At 44.0% G+C, this 21,002-nt stretch overlaps 1 protein-coding gene across 2 annotated transcripts in view; it reads left to right on the top strand.

Annotated features, from left to right (window-relative positions):
* LOC142213332 (survival motor neuron protein 1-like) overlaps positions 1 to 19,102 on the top strand; it is a 51,270-nt gene extending 32,168 nt beyond the window's left edge. For both annotated transcript variants that reach the window (XM_075281658.1, XM_075281650.1), the window contains 5 exons: positions 7,164 to 7,346; positions 9,974 to 10,042; positions 10,127 to 10,276; positions 13,339 to 13,413; positions 18,931 to 19,102. In XM_075281658.1, the coding sequence (XP_075137759.1) occupies positions 7,164 to 7,346; positions 9,974 to 10,042; positions 10,127 to 10,276; positions 13,339 to 13,404 (468 nt within the window). In that variant the 3' untranslated portion in view covers positions 13,405 to 13,413; positions 18,931 to 19,102. The remainder of the gene's footprint in view (positions 1 to 7,163; positions 7,347 to 9,973; positions 10,043 to 10,126; positions 10,277 to 13,338; positions 13,414 to 18,930) is intronic.
* Positions 19,103 to 21,002: the final 1,900 nt, after the last annotated feature.

The raw sequence follows: 21,002 nt of genomic DNA, 5'->3' as shown, positions 1-21,002 counted from the left end.
TCGGGCGACCCTCTGGTAGCTCTGGTTAGTTGACTCTGCTCTTGAGTGCGCCAAAGTTCTTAGCACTCCCTGGGATAATCCTCTTCTGCCAGCTAAAGGCTGGCTGACCTCCAGGCAGTGAGGTTGCATCTGTTCAGGCCTTGATAGGGCCGGCTGTTCCGGGTTACCAGAGTTTACACTGGTGGAAGCCTCCAGGTGTTCCTCCGTCTCATGAGAGTGAGGACAGTGAACCATGCCCTTTTTAACCAGAATGGCGATTTCCTTGCCAAGTTCCGGTTCTGCCTGCGTTTTGTCAATACCTTCCGAATCCTCAGTTGACGAGGGTAGACGCACTTCCGTCTGATCCTCCCTGGTATTGACAGGGCATACAGCGCTGGAGGATTGTCTTCCCGAACTGGGGAGCGACGTTCCTATATTGCAGCGCCGTTTGAGGTGGCCATCAGATCCACCTCGGGGAGACCTCATCCTTTGATAGGATAGTGGAGAGCATCCTGGTCTGGGGATGACCTGGCTAAGGTCCTCCGCATTTTGGTGAGTCAGTCCCACCGACTGTAACCTGGAATTTGAACCGCTGGCCGCTGGGGAATACATAGATCCAAATAGATGAGGATCCTGGCGTCTGGTGACGTGGAGAGGGTTCTCGTCCTCTGTCCGGGATGACCGTAAATGGCTGTGAACAGGCTGTCCGTCCTGGTTCTTTACTCCCGAATTTGTGGAGTCCACGTCAGAAGCTTCACCTGAGCTCTGGTAATTTCTTGCCAGCTGGGTAAGCGCGTTCTCTTCAGGTAACGCCAGGTGCTCTGTACCAGGGTCTCCCCCAGATGAGCTCCCCTGGACCGGGAGGCATCTGTGGTCAACAGGGTCTAGGTAAACCTGACCGAGGACCTGCCATCGTGAAGATGGGTCTGCCGGGCCAATCATGGCCGGGCACTGATGGTTCACTGGATAGGCTCTTTTAGTCCCTAGGGACAGCGATTCCGGACTCGCAGCTTCTTGACATAGAGAAGGTGCCTCCAGGTAGGAGAGTCCCTGGTGAATCCCCGGAACTGGATTCGATTTGATGGAATCGTGAAAAATCTTAACGGGTCTTCTTTGATCCTGGCTCTGAGAGGCCTTCTGTCCCCCTAAAGGGCTCCCCAGCCCTACTAGGGAGCTGGGGGAAGACCCGTGGATACTACTCCCCTGGAGATAGGGGGGGCTGAAATTCTGCCATCTGGGAGGGTGGAAACTTGAAGACAAGGTTTTCCATCTGGGTGTTCGTCCCATTGATCTAAGGTCCTGGGCCGAGCTATGAGAGATCCTGCGAGTGTACCTGGCCTGAAGGTTCCCTAAGGAAGCCGCATCCCGAGACGGAAGCGGTCTATGTCGAAGATGAACCTGAGTCCTTCGCCCAAGATTCTGGAAACCACGAAGCCTGGAGGGAGATCCTTCTGGACGGGTACTCAAAGATGAAGTTGTTTGGGGCCCTAAAAAGGGCAAGATGTTCTCTCGGCCGGTGGAGCCTAGATGTAGCCAAGGACCCTGGGACCTTTGCGTCGGGGCCCTAGATGGACGGGCCCGCTTTCTCCCAGGATGGCAGACCACTAATGGGTCAGGGATCCTTCTTACGGTCACGGAAAGTACCGCGTCCTCTACCTCGGCCCTGGGGAGCGGAGCGTCCACGCCCCCTAAAACCTCTGGTGGAGGACCCTCGGCCTCGAAAGGCAGTTCTTCTCCTTTCTGGCGGCTGCGGCAGATTTTTAGTTTTAGTGTCCGCCAGATCCTCCATGATTTTGTCCAGGGCTTTGCCAAAGAGCCTACCGGGCTCAAAGGGCAGGGTACAAAGCCCTAGTCTGGAGGAGTTGTCCACCCTCCATGGTTTAACCCACAACGGTCGCCTGGCCACAGTGGTGAGGGCCATAGATTTGGAGGCGAGTCTTAGTTGCGACCTGGAGGATTCAGCCAAGTGGTCCACCAATAAATTAATATCGGACATAGCCGATAGGAGGTCGTCCCGGTGGACCCCCGTGTCTATATCCCTAGCAAGGGAAGATAGTTCGGCCTGTAGGGCAGAGACCACCTCATTAGCCGATATGGCCACGGAGGCCTGCGACGAGGCGACAGAGTATGCCCGCCTCAGGGACCCCTCTACGCGGCGGTCCAACGGGTCCTGCAGACTTGAGCCGTCCTCGGCTGGCAGGACTGTGCGGCGGGATAGTTTGGCAACTGCCACGTCTACTTTTGGCGGTGGTCCCCAGGCCCCCTGCTGAGACTCAGATATAGGAAAAAGTGCCCTGAACCTAGCGGAAGGTGTAAATGCTTTCTCGGGACGCCTCCACTCGCCTTCCATTACCTGGACCAGGTCCGCACTAGCTTTAAAGGACTTTGCCCTCCTGCTTGGCCCTTCCCCTGCCTCCCGATCACATGATCTGAGGACTCTGAAAAGTCTACCCATCTTTTCGAGGGGAAACACCTCCTTCTCCACCACCACCGGGTCTTCCTCTGAAGACTCAACCTCCCCGATGTGAAGGCGTTCTAGGGGCGGGAGGGAGGGCTCAGAAGGCTCCAACCGAGGCCTCTTGGCGAGGTGGGAAATGGTCTCATCCACTTTCCTCATGGACTGGGACACGAAGTCCTTAACCCAGGAGACCATCTCTCTGATTGGGGTAGCTTCGGAGGGAGGCGCTCTACATCCCTGGCAGTACCTGTATTCACAGGCGTCAGGGAGGGGGATATTACATCGGGCACAAGACAGATGTCTCCTCTTCGCAGTGGTTTTCCTCCGAGGGAGGGTCGAAAGGGGATGAGGAGGACATACTAGGAGGAAAGAAGCAGCATAAAACAGAAAATCCGGACCTCAGCAACAACAGTAGCCACAACAGAGCAGCCCCCCCCCCCCCCCAGCACCACCACCACCAACCTTGATAACACGCAGTTGAACTTCCAGCTCTTGAGCTTCTCCTGAGGCAGCAATGCTTCAGAAGTACCTGCAACCGGAGCGACAGGTACCATACTGTGGTGGAGGGGGGGTTTAAATAGGTCGGCTGGGGGAGGGACAGGGGTGGAGCCACGCCCCCTTCACCTGGGTCCGAGCTCCACCTAATTTCATAACAACTCGCCCCCCCCTTTTCGAGCAAGCGGGGGGGGGGGAGGGAAGACTCACTAACAGCAGTTGCTTACCTGCTGTTCATTGTTTCCTATGATCCTGCGCAGCCTGCCGCGGCACATACCTTAGTCGCGCGGCCTGCGCATGCGTGGTTTCCCCGGAAGCAGTCCCCGGCTCGGACGGAACCTGGGAGCTGAGAAGTAGTTCCCAGCCCCCGCCGGCAGACAAAAGGTTCCTACCTGCCGGAACCTGCAGCGCCCGGACGTCCGCGATGCCGCCTGCAGAGCGGAGGATTAGATACAATGGTCATCACCCAGGATACTGGAAGCAGAAGATCCCGGGGACCATCAGGTGACACCCACTTGCTCCAGCAGGGAACCCGGACCGGCGCAGGGAGAGAGCCACGCAGCAAGGTACAATCTTTAGGGGGGGAGAGGGGACCCCTATAGGAGGCCAAAGCACCTCTCCCCCGTCCACCTGTCCTGTCCCACAGGACAGAAAAAAACACAAAGGGGAGTTGGTCCTCTGACCTCTTATAGGGGTTAATTGCTGTTAGGTAATTAAATATTCCACCTGTCCTAACAGCTCATAGGGGCAGGATTACCCCAGTTGTGCTGCTGTTGGGCGTAGGGGGAAACAAAGTTATTTATCCACAACGTTGAAAAGGTGCCAACAATTTTTTCTGACCCATTTTTGGATTTTTGTGTGAAATTATGTCCAATTTGCCTTTTTTCCCTCAGTTTTTTTTGTGTTGTTCCAATACACACAAAGGAAATAAACGTGTATTAAAAAAAAAAAAAAAAAAAAGTGTACTTGCGATATTTTTCTGGGAGAAATACTTCATTTTCTGGAAAAATTTCAAAGGTGCCAACACTTACAGCCATGAGAGTATGTGGATGGAAACTACACCCCTGAAGGCATTTATCATGCGGTGCAGCAGTTAGGCTCCATTCCCACGGAGTAACGCGCCGCTAATTCTGACACGTAAACACGTGTCAGAGTGAGAACTATAAAACAGAATCCCATTGACTTCAATGGGTGCCGTCTTACGCTTGCTACACATTGAAATCAATGGGAGGCTTTTTAACCCATTGATTTCAATGGGTAGCGCGCATAAGACAGCACCCATTGAAGTCAATGGGATTCTGTTTTACAGTGCTTACTCTGACATGTGTTTACGTGTCAGAATGAGCGGCACGTTACTCCGTGGAAACGGAGTCTTAAGAGTAAAAAGTAGAGACACACCCTTTCAGTGTCTGATATGTTGTGTGCTGTGTTAATTACTCCAAAAACTGTAGTTATCCCAGGCAGAATAGCTTTTGGATCATTCTTCTCTGACACAAGCTGGAACACAACATATTGAACAATGAAATTTCTGGAAAAATTGCCAGTTTTACTTTTCACCAACAGCTGCACATTAATTTCTGGAAAATAAATTAATGCAACCCTTGGGGTTTAGAAATGCTCACTGCACCTCTGGTTAAATTCATTGAGGAATGTAGTTTCCAAAATGGGGTCATGTTTCAGTGGATTCCACTTTACTGATATTTGAGGGGCTCTTCAGAAGTGTCTTGGTGTTTAAAAGCCAAACAGTCTTAAATCTGTGCTCCAAAAACTTTTTCCTTCCCTTCTGTGTCTGGCTGTGTACCCAAATAGCAATTAATACCCTTATCTGACATTATTAAAGGGGTTATCCATCTTCCAAAAATGACCTGCAAGTACATCCTCAGCAGTGGTAAATACTCACTCGCGCCACGTTTTTTTGGCACGTTTTTTACACGTGTAAAAAATGTCATTGAAGTCAACGGGAATCTTATTTTTACACGGGTATTCTTTACATGTGTATTTTGCCAAAATGAGCGCGCGTTTACTCCGTGTGAATGGACCCTTATAGTGTTTAGTGGTTTGACATCATATACTTAAAAAAGGGGCTGGGGGGGTATTTTTTTATGCTTGCAAATTGTTTTAAAACTTCTTTACATTTTTTTTTAGCCCAATAGGGGACATGAACCAGGGATCTACTGATTGTTGGTTTAGTACATAAGACTGTTTGATCAGTTTTTATTACTTTTCATTTTTGAGACGAGCTATGAACAGAAAATATCAATTTTGGGATGTGATTTTTAAGGTTTGTGGTGTTTATCATGTAGAACAAAATAACATAGAAATTTTATTTTAGGGGTTGCTATGGATGTGGTGATAAAATGGTGTGTATGTTTTTGGGGGTTTTTTATCCACTACCAAGGTTAAAAAAAGCCTATTTTTTTTCTTTATTTTGTGTAAAACTACTTAGGTGATGTGGTGAGCATTGTCTGTAGCATATAAGAGGTTATATGGTAAGTATGCTTTCTGATTGATAATGGAGGGGGGGATGAAATCATGAATAATGTCCATGGTATCCCCTCCACAGAAGTCATCTGAAGTGACGGGGACAGGAGACTTAAAAGTAATCCTTCTTTCCATGCACACAAGCATTATTTCCTCTTTGATTTGGAAATTATTGCAGATTATGTCTCGGCGATGCTGTTGAAAGATTTTGAACGTAGGGCTCTGTGTGCTCTGGACATCTTTATTCATTTATTCGGGGGGGATGCCCAACGTGGAATTGAACATTGTCGTAGTAGAGTAAGGGTTAAGCCTGATTAATCACCAGGGGTGCTCTGTGGGGCACAGTCTGCATGTTGTTGACTCCTTTTGGCAGTGCTATGATGCTTTTTAAGGCAGGGCCAGTGTAGATTAGGGCATTTAGCAAATCTGATGGATGAGATAAAACCAAAAGCGACTGAGGAGCATCTGTAACCTGACATGAGTATGGAGAGGACATAGTGTACCAGTGTAGAGGGGGTTGTGGTAAGCATAATAGTAGTTAGAAAATTTACCTCAAAGACATCAGTACAACCTGCAGCTCGTGGATGTGGAGAGGTCCACAGGAAGAGAGGAGAGAACGTAGAGCTGAGGTTGGTAGCTAATGAGCAGGATGAGGCTCAGATGCCTTTTGCACAACATCTTCGGATTCCCCAGGTTGGTGGAAGGGGAAGAGACAGTTCTCTAGTCCCAGAGGAGGGTGAGGTTGCTCCAGAGGTCATGAGGGGATCTAACAGGCTGGGAATGATAGGAGCTGCTGATTTACACAAAGTGGAGAGGATCCTGGTTCAGGAGCCATGTGGTGGAGCAGCGCCATTGCCAGACCAGAAGTGATATCTCAGGGTTCCTTATGCAGATATGCATCTAGGGTTGACAGGGACTGGTTGCATTCTGCAGGTTAAAGGGCCTTTCCTTCCTTCTTTCTTGCCATCCTGGAGAAAGGGAGAGCTTGCTGAAGAAGCTATGGAAGCCTCTGGGTTCTAGAGCTCAGGCTTTTTGTAACCGGAAATGCCCACCATTAATAATTAATGCTTTTTTTTAACGTATTATGAATTGCTGCATATAAAACTCGAATTTCTGACTGTGTTTAATCTAGTGGTATCACTCTTGGTGCTATAAAACTGGAGATACAGCTATTTAAAGTGTGGCAACTGCTAACCGTGATCTTGAGATCTTGATATCATATACCCAAGCATTCATTTGACGTCAGTTGATATACTGGAGATACAGCTATTTGCAATACACAGTGAGTATAGGTATACAAGACAGATTGTCCCAGTAATGCATAGTTAGAGTATGCTATGGAGAACTTTAGAGCCTGTTTTTTTGGAAAACAGAGCATTACAAAAATATTTTACAAACAACTGATTACACAATAGTGAAAAAAGTGAAATGGCATTTACTATTTAAGTATAAGAAAATCACATGTGTTGAGAGAAATTCAATCACTGGGTTTCCAGTCACTGTCAATCGATTCACTGACACCAAAAGGATCCAAACACCTTGTCTTTATGTGTCTGGTGGGAAGTAGTGTGGTGACTGCATGACCTGATTAAACTACCATGGCTACAAATCTGTCTATTTGATACTAAAAGAGTTATGACTAGCATATGGGGAGACTATACCTGCCTCCAATAGAACAGGCACAAGGGAAATCAAAGCACAGTATACCAGATGTAGGCTGGCTTTCACATTTACCAGCTTTGATTGGCAGGACGAGGAAGACACAGACTGGCTGTACACACGGAGGAGTTCTACCTCTTCACCTGACCTGTCCCGCAATTGGAGAAAACAAGGGAAGAAGTCTGACTGGATGTACACTTTTCCACCTCCGCCACCGCCTCCACCTCCCCCTCCACCACCTCCACCTTCATTACCTCCTCCGCCACCACCTAAGGTAAGTAGTGTTTTGTATACATGGCTATTACATACTTTGGAAACAAGGTAAACATTTACCCTTGTATTTCTATCAGATGTTGTGTATCTTTTTGTTGCCATCTTGTGTGTGAAGTAAAAATAAATGGATTTAGTAGGAAAGCATTACATGTGATTATTACCCTTGCTACCTATGAACAGAAACCGGTTAAAAAATCCTATCCCTTCTTACCGTTTTCATTATAACCATGTTCAACAGATATATGGAAAGAAAGTCAAAGCTGACACCCTGAAGATAAGCAATCCTGCTGCTTACCAAACCGTGTCTAGTACCTGTACCAACACCCAAAGTGTAAAGAATTTTCAGTTTTGGCACCAGAGGGGTAAAATGGTAACACTTGGGCATGTTATAAATGTCAGAAAGGGTTGAAAGACTAAATCAGATATCAAGGTTTGGAGACTGTAGTTTTCCAGTTTATTGTCCATAGAAAATTGTGATAGATAAGAGTTCTGATAGCATGGCACATAAGGCAGAGAGCTTAGGTTCCTGATTTGAAATGTGTTCTGTTAAAATGTCCTGTATCTACTAACAAGTCTGTGCTGTAGGTAAAAATGAAGACCTGTTTGCAATGTGGCAATTGAATTCTGTTGGTCTGATCTGTCATAGTACTAGAACAACAGACTTAAACACTGGCAGAATGAAAGACAAAGCCCCATTTGTCTTCATACGTGTCGGTTAAACTGAAGCTTTCTACCTTCTTGTTGAACTTTTAACGGAGAAAAAAGACTTTTGGAGTTTTTCATGCATTAACAAAGTAAATAAACAAGATGGAAGAAAGTTCCAATTTTGTTTTTGCATTAACTTTTGTGCCACAAATTCACCATGGCACATGAGGGATCGAATGGCTGTTGCAGTAAGGTGTCAGCTGTACTTTACAGTTTATTGTAAGAGCACAGCTCCTGAGCCTACCCTAACCATGTACTATATAGTACTTTTATGGCACTGTGTGGAAACTATATCCCAGTTTTACTGTAAAAGTATTTCGCAGTAAGGGTAGGTGTTAAAGGGAATCAGTCAGGTTTAAAATGCTTGCCAAACCAATGATAGTGCCATATAGGTGCCTTTAATAGGAGTAGAAGCATACCTTTGTGGCCACAGTAAAAATCCTCTTTTCATAGATATGCAAATCAATCTCCATCTGTATTGTGGACTGGGCCTCATTTACCAGATTTGCCTACAGACAGCAGTGATGCACACAGAGGCTGAAAATGGGAAACATTGGACACCGATTTCAGAGTACACCCTAAGTGTTTGCAACTGTCTGTGGGCAAGTCTGGAAAAACAGGTATGCTTCCAGTGCACTTGTAATCTGATCTATGTACTTATAAAAAGTATTGTTTCATCAGTTCTTGAAGCACCCTACTTGGTACTATTATTAGTTTGGGAGACCTTTTTGGGTCTCACAGATTCCCTTTAGGCCGTGGCCCTATGTGGCTTTGCAATCTCTGGAAAGATGATTCTAGTGAATCCAATCCGCACATTGCAGAAGAATACCCACAGCAGAAATGCTTTGAGTTCCAAAAGTGTTGCGTTTTTGGAAATCACAGCATGTCAATTATACTTAAAAACCACTGGCAGTTTCCATATAGGTATTATGGAAGAAGAAGGTATGCAGAGGAAAACTCTGCAAACTTTTTGTGAAAAAACACTACTGGAAAAATCGCAATGTGTTTCCACCACAGTGTTTTGGTGGCAGCCTGCTACATGGGGCCTTAGCCTTTAAAAAAAATAAATCCATAAATTCTCTATACTTGTATGCTTATGAAATTCCTTTCAATAACTCCATGATTGGGCAAATACGCAATATGCATGTACACTTGTAGGCATTCATGCAATTAAAAACCACATGCAGTTCTGCAGCAAAAAAGTGTAGTGTAAGGCTAATGGCCCACGTAGTGAACTGCAGCTAAAAATTGCTGCAGAAAAGACTGCGATGGAAATGCATCAAATTTTTTTCCACAGCATTTTTCACAGAACAAAACCTGTAGCAGAAAATCACAATACGTCAATTATACCTAAACTGGCGTTTTCCATATACGTATCATAGGGGCAGAAAGTCAGCAAAGTTCTCCTCTGCGGACTTACTGCTCCTATTATACCTATACGGAAAATGCACAATGGTACAATTGACCTGCTGAGATTTTCAAAAACACAAGTGTTTCTGAAATCGCAGATTTTTTTCTGCAATGTGTGGATACTTTAAATGAGTTGCCTCGTGGTGGTTCAAATCTGACTAAGGGTAATATCCGTATACCATTTATCTGGTCTGCCACTATCTGCTTGGGTTTCAGAAATCATACTTATAGGTCAATAAATATATGTCTTTGAAGGACAAGGACTGATGTAAGTGATGCAGATTATTGTGGGGCTACACAGGCAGCAGGAAGCAACAAGAAATAGTATTCTCTGAGTGGTTATTTGAAAAAGCAGAAAAAGGTAGAAGGGAATATGTTGCTTTTTAACCTGTTCACTAGTGGCATCCGTCATATATTTGACGATGTCAGAAAGTCCAGGCAAATGTGGGAGGGGGGAATCTATTTTTTTAATTTATTTATTTTTTTAACTATTTTTCCGTTATGTTATTACAGGGCTGCTTTTGGCCACCACCACCACCTCCTGTAAGAGCTCATCTTCCTGCTTGGCACAATTGGCCCCCTGTATGTAACTGTCACTTTGTACCCTGTAATTTTCTCAGTGTTTTTTTAGACCCTTTGTAATGTAACATATTTTATTCCAACTAGTCAGCACCCCTTCCCCCACCTCCGCCACCACCTCCTTTCTTCAGCACAGAGTGGGAGGATTATGATGAGGAGGAACAAGAGGATGAAGATGTTCTAGCTTGTATGCTCATGGCTTGGTACATGACTGGATATCACACTGGCTTTTACAAGGTAATAGCTTCATGAAGTATAATCTTATAAATTGTAGCATAGATATTACTCACATTAAAATGTATTTTTAACTTTAAATGGGTTTTCTATTTGTATGCAAATAAAACGTAATGACAGGCAATTGCTCAGACTGGAACCAATTGTATCCACATCACATCTGACAACAGGACTAGATATGTACAGGTTTAGTCTGTGAATGTTAACAAGAGTTTCCTAATTTACTGACTTCAAATTAAATATCTTAAAATGGTAACATTTGAAACAAAATATATTAGTTGTAGCCTTTTTTATTTCTAAGGATTGTTTATATTAAAGTATAAAACCCCATTAGCCCAAGGTCCCACTTGGTGAAGCACAGCTATTAAAAATCTTTCGAAAAAATGCAGAATTGTTATTGAGTTTTTGCCACATTTTTTTTTCTTCCACTATTGAATATGCAGAGTCAAATTACATTATTATGAACACCAGATAAAGCTATATGCACACAACCATGCACATGTAGCCGCTCCGTGGTTGAACGGCACAAGCAGCACATGTTGATATCCGTGTGCTACCCATGCCTCCACAGCCTCCACTCAAGGTGGTCCCATAGATGCTCAATTGGGTTCAAGTTTGGAGAATTATGGACCAGGATCAATAGGCTCCTGGCTGTCATAGCAACCATTTAACCGGCCTCCAATGACCTTCCATAGGGTGGGGATCGGTAAAAGATGGCAGTGCCCATGGCACCTGCACACTTCAGATGGCGTGCTCATGTTTTACCATTAAGCTGTATTAAAGAGTTGGCATCTGCCATGGACTGAAAGAGATCAGTTCCTGAGCACTCTTCATACAGCCCTATACGAATTAGGACGTACTAATACGTCCTTGGTCATTAAGAGGTTTAATGGGTTTTTGCTCTTCAAAATTAGTAACGAATTAAAAAAATACAAATTAGGTATCGCCTTAATCGTACCAACCCACAGAGTAAAAGCTGGTTGGAAAGGAATACCCCCTTACAGTACAGCGTTATGGACTCTACTGTCTGGAGTTGAGTTCCTCACAGACTGTCAGAAATGCCCTTCTGACAGTGAAGAGCTACGGTAATGGCACCCATATCTTTTCACCAGGGGCACATAATGGGGAAGCTGATAGTGCGCTGAATTCAGCGCACTGTCGGCTTTCTAGCAGTATATAAAACCACATGCGCCCGAGGACATGAAAGGTTCTCTTTAAAGGCTCTTTGGGCAGTCTTTTACACTGTTGTCACCCATTTTCCTCTTTAATCTTAAACCCCCCCACCCTAAAATACACCCAGTTTAAAAGGATTCTGTTATTAAAATCACATTTTTTTTCTCGCTCACACTCTGTCTTCTTCCGGAGCTGTATTCAAACTTCTACGCATGTGGCAGTCAGCTCTGCCATTTTTTTGTGGCCGTTTACCGCAGCTTACTGAAGCGGCCACAAGAAAATGGTCACTTACACCAGGTGGGCATGTGCAGTCAGCTCTGCCCGAGGCCCGACGGCAGAGCCGACTGCGCATGTATAGAATATTGAACCCAGCTCCGGAAGAAGACGCGGAGAGAGGCCGTTCCTGAAGAAGATGGAGGCGGCACTGGAGATTTCTCTCGCAGCACTGGGGACACCCCCAGTGCTGCAAGAGAACTCATTTGTATACAGACAAAAACTGAGATTTCGACCGAACGGTGGCGCGGAGATGACATCTAAAGGTAGAAGAAGAATAGCCTTTCTTAAGGCTATTCCTACGTGTGATTGAGAAAAAATGTGATTTTAATGATAGAATCCCTTTAAACTATTACAATATATTTTGTTAACCGTCCGGATCCACATTGCTTTCAATTCAAGGAAACCATTTCTCTCACTATCTGATGTTATCAGCGCATAACGCCGTCATGCTCCATGAAAAGATTAATGCCACTATTTCAGATACTCGCCCACTGTTTGATAAGGACTTGGGATCTTTTGATCAATAGTTCTAGGCCAGCCGTACTGTCTTGAGCTTTGATTGTAAGGTTGGATTGAGTGTCCCTCTTGCTTTCTCTCTCTCAGGTATGATTCACCCCCTATTCACCCCTTACTCGTTTGCACTATACCCCCTTTCCCATATTTTCCCTAGGTTAGTCTGGGGTCTTGATTCCCCTTCACCCTGTTTTTCTTCAGGCTGCTTTGCGGCTCTTATATATTATTTTTTTTGTTATTTTGCACTTTTGTATGGTTACTTTGATTGTCTTTTTTTCTTTGCATTGTCTTCTGTTGATTGTTGTAGTTCAATAAATATCTTCTGAAACTACAAATGTTCAAAGTATACTGGAAATGGTGATTCAAATTTTGAAAGAGATAGGTATAACACAAAATTATTATAATATGCACTGCTTATGTGCCTCATATATGAAAATGGTCACAGAGAAATCACTACTGTTATCTGTCACAAGTAATAGAAACAACTTATGATATGATATAACCTTCTTACTGTGATACATACTCAAACACCATTAAATTTTCTAAGTCTAAAAAGTTGTTTCATATACTGCTATATTATATTACTATGCCATAGACCTAAATTTGAGGTGATCGATTTACATTAGATCTATGTTTGAGGTACAAGTGAGTATAGTCTTGAAATGCTAGAAGAAACTTATACAAAGGTAAAGCTCAATATAAATACTTTCCAATTGTGAATATTCGTTAGGGTCTTTATGCAAAATTTCTTAGCTTTACTGTTTGTAAAACAATAGTTCCCCAGACACTGGTTTCAGACTACCACTTTGGGGAGAAAATATGCTAAAGTGGTTAAACCTTCCATTCTGACCCCTCACACTATGTAACCCGAGGCTGGCTGCTCGCTTATTTGAGTAAATACTCATACAAGTAATAGGAGAGACATGTATGGTCCACAGGTGTGGATCCCAGAGTTGGGACCTGCATCTATCAGATTTTTATGGCATATCCTATTATTATAACCATGAAAAATGAGATGACATTGTCATTGGAGCAACATGCCCATCAAGCAATCTGTTCCTCTTGATTAATTTACTAATAATATTAATTTACGTGCTTTTTAGGGCCTAAAACAGGGTCGTGCTGAAGCTTTGAGACCCAACCTCAAAAAAGGATCCAGAAGAAAATAGAATGATCAGGTGAGCCAGCTTTTCTCTTCCAGCAATGGGTTGAATGTGTAAACTTTGATTCTGATAAATATGCTTAAAGAAATTGACCCATTATAGACACTTATTCCCTGACCTATAGATAGGAGATAAATGCCCAATCGCTGTGGGCCCATTCACTGTGGGATCAGTCACTGTGATCAGTAGTTCAGGAGGTGACTGAAGGTCCACATAAGGCCTACTTGTGAATGGAGTGCCAGTGTGTTTCCATGACCAAGCTCCTTTCTTTTCTATGGGGTAGCTGGGACTGTAATCTCTGGCAGCTCCCATAGAAATAAATGGAGTGACGGTCATGCATGTGCACTGATCTTCTGTTCACCAGGAGGCCTTAGGGAGACTTTTGGTCCCCTATTCTCCTGATTACTGGGGATAGGTTGTCAAGTCTCTAACATCAGAGTGTTTAGCGTATTTAGGCATGAAACGCTGAGCACTGCTATGTCTTATCAAACACTGGTGTGAAATCATAGAATACTTAGGCTAAATAAACACAAACATGCATGTATGGATCTGTGTGAAAACGGCAGAGATGGCAAATGGATGATATCTGTGCGCTGTCCATAACCTCCATGGACCCATACATATCTTCAATCAGGCCAGGCTGCAAAATGGACAGCGATAGGGCCTTCCTGAGTTTTGCTCCGGGCTCATAGTGCCTCACACAGAGTTGTGATAATATATGGTGGAATATATGGAACCATAAGTAAAAAATGGGTCAGTGTCCAAGCTCTTAAAAAATATGGCTAGCACACTGACAAAGTTCATGGTCATATCCATTACTAGAACTTAACCTGTGTAGCAGGAGAGTCATTGTACATTTTTATATGCAGCTTTTTTTTCATACAGCTCTGCTCTGGGTAATATTATCCTTTAGTGGGGATTAAAATGCATAAGACTCAAAGGCCTAATTTCTTGCTTATTTCGCGGGGGAGGGACAGCACCATGGGTATAGACCCGGCCGCTAGGAGGCTGACATTAGGAGTAACAAAAGCTGTCGGCTCCATCTCTGGGCTATACCCTCTCACAGACAGTGTGCTGGTCAGTTTTAACCTAGTGTTTGTATTAGGCAGACACAACCTGACTGAGGTCTTTTTTATTTTTCTTACGCCACACTAGTCACACCCTCCTGCAGGTGCAGTGCTCTACAAGAGCACCTCGGCAGCGGCGATTTTTACTTTAGGCCTCACATAGGCCCACCTTCTTCCCAGAGTTTCGTTTGGTCAGGGGGCAGTCCTAGGAAGGTCCCTCCCTATTTCCTGGGTGTGGGAAACCCAAGGGGAGGGCCTTTTCTCTCCTCAGTAGCTTTGTTTCTTAGGTTCCTTTCTGCTGCTTTCCTCACAGGTCTCTTTTGCTTCCCTGGAGACACAGTACCTAGGGATCCCTCTCTGTGCAGTCTCTCTGCAGCAGTTTGGCGATTGGACATCTTTGTGTTGGTTTTGGTAGGCTAACTGGGTTAACCCTATTTTCCCTGGCCCCCCTCCACCATGTCCTCCTGTGAAGAGCCAACTTGTCTCTTGGACTATATAACCGCCCCTCCCACACCCCAGTGCCACCATGTTTTATATGTGTACCCACTGTAATAAAAAATTACCAAGTGGCCAGCCTGAGCAACTTTGCTCTCTCTGCCTCAGCCAGTTCAGGAACTTCACAGCCCCTCTCTGGCTCATCCGTCCCTGATTGAATGGTCTCCGTCATCCAGGCCATGGGTGACGTTGTCAGACTTAACCAGTCTGTGGTGAAAACTTTGGAATGGCTGCCTTCCCAGTTTGCCGTTCAGTTGGCGGCTTCTAGGCTTCTCCTCGGGGGCGCCCTCATCGTTCCTGTTGCAGCTCCAGAATCTGTCCCCGCAAAAGGACCAGGAAATCTTCCTGAAGGTCATGCTCCTCTTCCCTTTCCTCTGGGCACTCCCCAGGTAGGGCCACAGCTCACAGCTCCACTCCAACAGGCAGAACCCTTTCTCCTCCTGCTTGTTTTTTTTTTTCCTGGGGACACCCCTGACTTCGACTCTGAGCATCAGCCAGGTACATCTATATCTGCTGCTCATCCATGTTGTCAGCAATACCATGCAAATCTCTGAGGACCCAGATCCTGCTTCTGAAGAAGACATCAGTTTCCACCACACTCTTCGCCCTTCTCTGGTCTCTCCCAACCATGGGTTGTTTAACCACATGTTGATGAAACAATGGCTTTACCTGGACTGTCCCCTGTTTTCTACTAGGAAGTCAGATGTTCTCTTCCCCTTCTCAGACCAGTGTGTCTCCAAGTGGTCAGAGCCTCCCCTAGTGAACCCCGCAATAGCTAGAATCTCCAAGGCCACTATTCCTCCTTTAGCAGACTTCACCTCTCTCAGCCATCCCTCAGACAAGGTGGATTCTATCGCCAAGGCTGCCTTTGTAGTGGCTGGCTCCACTATGCAGCTTTCCTTTGATGACTTTTGGGTCAGCAAGGTCTACATTTTTTTTTCCTGGGTCAAACAGCTTCAGATGAGACCTCTCCAATGAAGCTCCCCTCCAGGTCAATCGGCTGCTCGTCTTTTAAATCCTAAACGCTTCCGACTACCTGTGAGATACTTTCCTGGAAGCAGCTTGCCGTTCTTTCAAGTCAGCTGTCAACACAGGGGTTATCCGCCATGTTGTTTAGATTAGTTTGTGGAACGCTGAATCCGCCTCCAAGAAGGCAGTCATGGCCCTTCCCTTTTCTCAGAGCGAACAAGGCTGTTTTTTTGGTAATGGCCAGGGTCCGGCATGTGGTGGAATGGGTGGGCAAATTGTTGAGAGAGGCTGGGGAAGACCCAGCTGTTGTGGCCCATGTGGGTACCAATGACAGAATAATTTTAAAGAACTAATCTCCAAGCTAGAGGGTGGCCTACAAGGTTATATTCTTGAGGTCCTGGTCCAGGAGGAAAACATTGATACAGTTGGTGTGGCTGAGACATGGCTAGATTCCTTAAATGACTAGGTTCTAAACATTCCAGATTCACAATCCTTTGCAAAAACAGGGCTAGAAGGAAGGGAGGTGGACTGTGTATGTTTGACAGAAGTGACATAGAAGTGAATGTGAAAGAGACAAATGTCGGTGAAGATGTGAAATCCTTGGTGGAATTGCATAAGGATGTGACCACTGATAAAATACTTTTTGGTATAATCTATAGACCACCCAACATAACTGAGGAGTTAGTTGTATAAGGTAATTGAGTGGGCAGCACAGGCAGGTAGGTTGGTCTTGATGGGAGATTTAAACTTCCTGGATATTGACTGGGGTCATGGTACTGCACCATCTGCAAAGGGGAGGAAATTCATCAGCTTATTGCAGGGCAATGTTATGGTCCAGCTTGTAGAGGATCCAACTTGAGGGGTTCTCTGCTGCACCAAATCATTTCTAATAATACGGGGCTTTTTGGAAATGTCACTGTTGGTGAAAACCTTGGAACCATGGGAAGAATATGCAAACCTGTCTTCCATGATGTAATTAGGAAGTCAGAAGCTGCCTCATTGTTGCAAACCAATAGAGGGCGCTCACTGGAATGTGCAAGCCTGTCTTCCCTGATGTAGTTATGATGACAGAATTCCAGTGAAATAACCCAATAAAGGCTGCTCCCTTTAGCATCATGCCCGACCTTCCAAGAGGCCTTTATTTTGCAATGACGCTGGGATTATTACCAGGTATAGTCTCTCAATCAAGGACGGCCGTTTCGATGTACTTGCATCTCATCAGCTCGATGTAGAGAGGACTATAACTTGGTAGAGGTGAGAGGCTTAGACAGGGTTAAGGGGATATTGTAACTCCTTAGGGAGAGACCACCATATGGGTGTGTGGAGATTTATTAAGCCTTTAGCACTCCACTTCGCAAGGAACCATGGGAAGAATATGCAAACCTGTCTTCCATGATGTAATTAGGAAGTCAGAAGCTGCCTCATTGTTGCAAACCAAAAGAGGGCGCTCACTGGAATGTGCAAGCCTGTCTTCCCTGATGTAGTTAGGATGACAGAATTCCAGTGAAATAACCCAATAAAGGCTGCTCCCTTTAGCATCATGCCCGACCTTCCAAGAGGCCTTTATTTTGCAATGACGCTGGGATTACTTCCAGGTATAGTCTCTCAATCGAAGACGGCCGTTTCGATGTACTTGCATCTCATCAGCTCGATGTAGAGAGGACTATAACCTGGTAGAGGTGAGAGGCTTAGACAGGGTTAAGGGGATATTGTCACTCCTTAGGGAGAGACCACCATATAGGTGTGGAGTGCTAAAGGCTTAATAAATCTCCACACACCTATATGGTGGTCTCTCCCTAAGGAGTGACAATATCCCCTTAACGGTGAAAACCTTGGTAATAGCGACTCTAATCTAATCAGATTCCACTAAAATTGTGTAAAACAAACAGAGGTTGAGAAGGCAAAAAAAAGTGAAATAGCCTGCCCCATGAGCTGGTCACAGCAACAATAGCTGACTGCTTCAAAAAAGGATTAGATGCTTTTTTAGAGCAAAATAGCATTGATGCCTATGGAAATGTATGGAATGTCTTGACATTTCCCATCCCCTGATTAAATTTGATGGACATATGTCTTTTTTTTTTTCATCCGTACTATGTAACCGTAGATTTGGCAGACAGTGCTACTTGCCTCTGTACAGTGCCATTACTGAAAAGGCATTTCGGGAGGGGGTGGGGCATATGGCAGAGGGGGCTTAGTTCCAATTCAGTCTGGTGATGTGGAGACAGTGTAGCTCTAGAACATGGAGAGGATTAAATGTGTTTGGTTATCATCTACTTTGTGCTAATGACTCAGCTTTATCCCATTCCTGAAAATTAGAAAATTACAGACCAAAGGGGAGGGTTTACCTAGGTACAGTTAGTACTCAGCAGTACCTAATACAGCACTACCTGGTATGCTGCCTAGTTTTCGGGGACCCTGAAAATCACCTGACATGATGTTTACAATTATGTGGCAAGGAGGGGGATTTATTTAGATAAATGTAGTATTTAATATTTAATATTCCTTATTCCAACTCCACATGTGTACTACCTAGCTTTCCCAGAACCCTGACATGTAAATCAAGCAAACTTTAGAATGATATGGGAGAAAGTAGGGGAATTTATTTGGTATATTTAGTATTCAGCAGTCCCCATCACTGCATTACCTCGTATGTTACCCATCTTTCATAGAACCCCGAAGGGGAAATCCTGGCAAGCTATGGCAAGATATAGCACAATGAGGTAGATTTATGTAAGTAAATTTAGTCATCAGTAATCCTTATTACAGCTCCAAATGCTATGTTATCCAGCTTTCCCAGTCTGAAAGGTAAATCTTGGAGACTGTTTTCAACAAAATGGTTACACTACTCACTGTATATACAAAAAGTGCGTAGCCTAAACCATGCCCTCTCCTATTAATCTCGCATGCACTAGCATTAACATTGTTGCACCTTTCCTGTTACAATTATACTTACAGGCAAATGTTTAGTTTATTTCATTTCTATATTTCTTTTTGCTCCTAGGTCAAAAGGATTATCTCTCCCATGGAGAAGGCGGGATGCTTCACTAGGTTCCTCTATGCCCCTATGGACAGCCTCCCCCGCTTCCCTTTACCCAGCTCCCTAAAAATGCTCACAGATGTTGAGAAACTCAGATACAAAAAAGATATGAAGTGCTCTAATAAAATAAAAGTTATTTCCAATTCTCTGCTTATTCTTTATGTTGTATACATTATGACAACCTTCTCTCCTGGTACCTACAACACCCATCCCTAAATTTCAGTATGCAAACAGCTATAAGATGAATGTGATTATGTTTCATCGACAGTCTGTATAGATACATAAGGTGAGATCTGTCAAGAATCGGAAGTGATCAGTGGAAAGAGGACCAGCATTGACGCATTATTTATGACCTTGTGCCTTTCTTCATAGATAGAACCAGATTATGTAAACATGAATGCTTTCCATTTTCAATTTTGTATCTTCTACATAAACAAACAACATAAATGATAAATCAGAAAACAAAACAAAACAAAACGTGTGTTTATACCGAGTGATTAAAGTGGCAAATATGGCAACATGGAAGTCATCTTTTTCATAATGTTATTTCAGCAAACATTGTATTGCATGTACACAGGTGTGGTCTGTTCAATATTTATACACATATTTCAGTGAAAATTGTATTGTATGCACACAGGTGACAACTGTTCAGTATATAAGATATATATTCACTATATGCACAAAAATATTGAACCACCGCACACAAACTGTGCATCAGAAGCTACATGGCATGGGTGTCCATGACCACACAGCTGGATGCAAACCTTACATCATGAAGAACAATGTCAAGCATTGGATGGGGTGGTGAAATTCACATCACACTGGACGCTGGAGCAGTGGGATTATGGTCTTTGAAGTACTGAATCGTGCTTCTGTTTGGCAGTCTGATGGATGAATGTGAGGTTAGTGAATGCCAGGAAATTGTTAGCCATCTGACTGCATCGTTCCACCTATAGTTTGGTGAAGGAGGTATAATGCTATATGGTTGTTTTTCAGTGGTTGGCCTAGGCTGTTTAGTTCTCGTGAAAGACAAACCCTCACATTTTGGAGAATTGCGGGAACAGTTTTGGGAAGGCCATTTTCTGTTTCAGCACAATGTGCACAAGGCTCGGTTGAGTGAATTTCGTGTGGAAGAACTTGACTGGCCCTCACAGAACTCTGACCTTAACTCCATCAAACGCATTTGACATGAACAAGAATGGAGATTGCGAGCCAGATCCACTCAGTATACATCAATGTCTGAACGTGTAACTGTTCTTCTGAATCAATGGGCAAAAATTCCCACAAACGCACTCCAAAAATTTGTTGATAGCCGTCCCAGAATTGTGGAAGCTGGTTTCCTTAAAAAAAAATGGGTTAACTTCATATTAAACCCTTAGTGGCTGGCTTGTTTTGGCCCAATTTTTAACGGTGAGAGTTTTTTTGTGGTAAAAGTTTAACTGTTTTGTGGTTAAAAACTTTATTGGCACCATTTTGGGGTACATATATCTCACTAACTAACTTTTATTTAATATAAAAATTGGATAACAAAATTCATATCCACTGGCTAACACGGTACAAAGATATATTTTAACTTTTATTTACTCATATTTTGAAATATGTAACTTTTTTAGAATTTCATGTTGGGGATGTAGAGCAGAATCAGGTGTACTTTATATTTATATCATTTTGGGGAATGCCTATTGCTTTGATCACGTTTTATTGAAATTTTTATGAGATGCACTAAAAGCAGTATGGCTCTTCTGATTTTTTTTTTTTCCTGTTTATGACATTCACCATATGGGAAAAATATTTTTAGAAGTTTGTAGACTGGACACAAGGATACCTAATGTGTATGTGTTTAACTTTATTTTAGTCCTTTCAAACTACTTCAGCATTCAAACAAAACAATGCAAATGTATAGCTAGAACAGATAGCCTAAAGAGTCATAGAATAACAAGGACCCAAAGAAAAGTACAGAAAAGTCAAGAAATAAGGCATCATTCACATCTGCGTCGGTAATCCATTCGGGGGAGTCCACATGGGGACTCCCTCGA

The sequence above is a fragment of the Leptodactylus fuscus genome, chromosome 1 (genome assembly GCF_031893055.1).
Source record: "Leptodactylus fuscus isolate aLepFus1 chromosome 1, aLepFus1.hap2, whole genome shotgun sequence".
Taxonomy (NCBI): domain Eukaryota; kingdom Metazoa; phylum Chordata; class Amphibia; order Anura; family Leptodactylidae; genus Leptodactylus; species Leptodactylus fuscus.
This window is presented reverse-complemented; position numbering and strand designations above follow the sequence as displayed.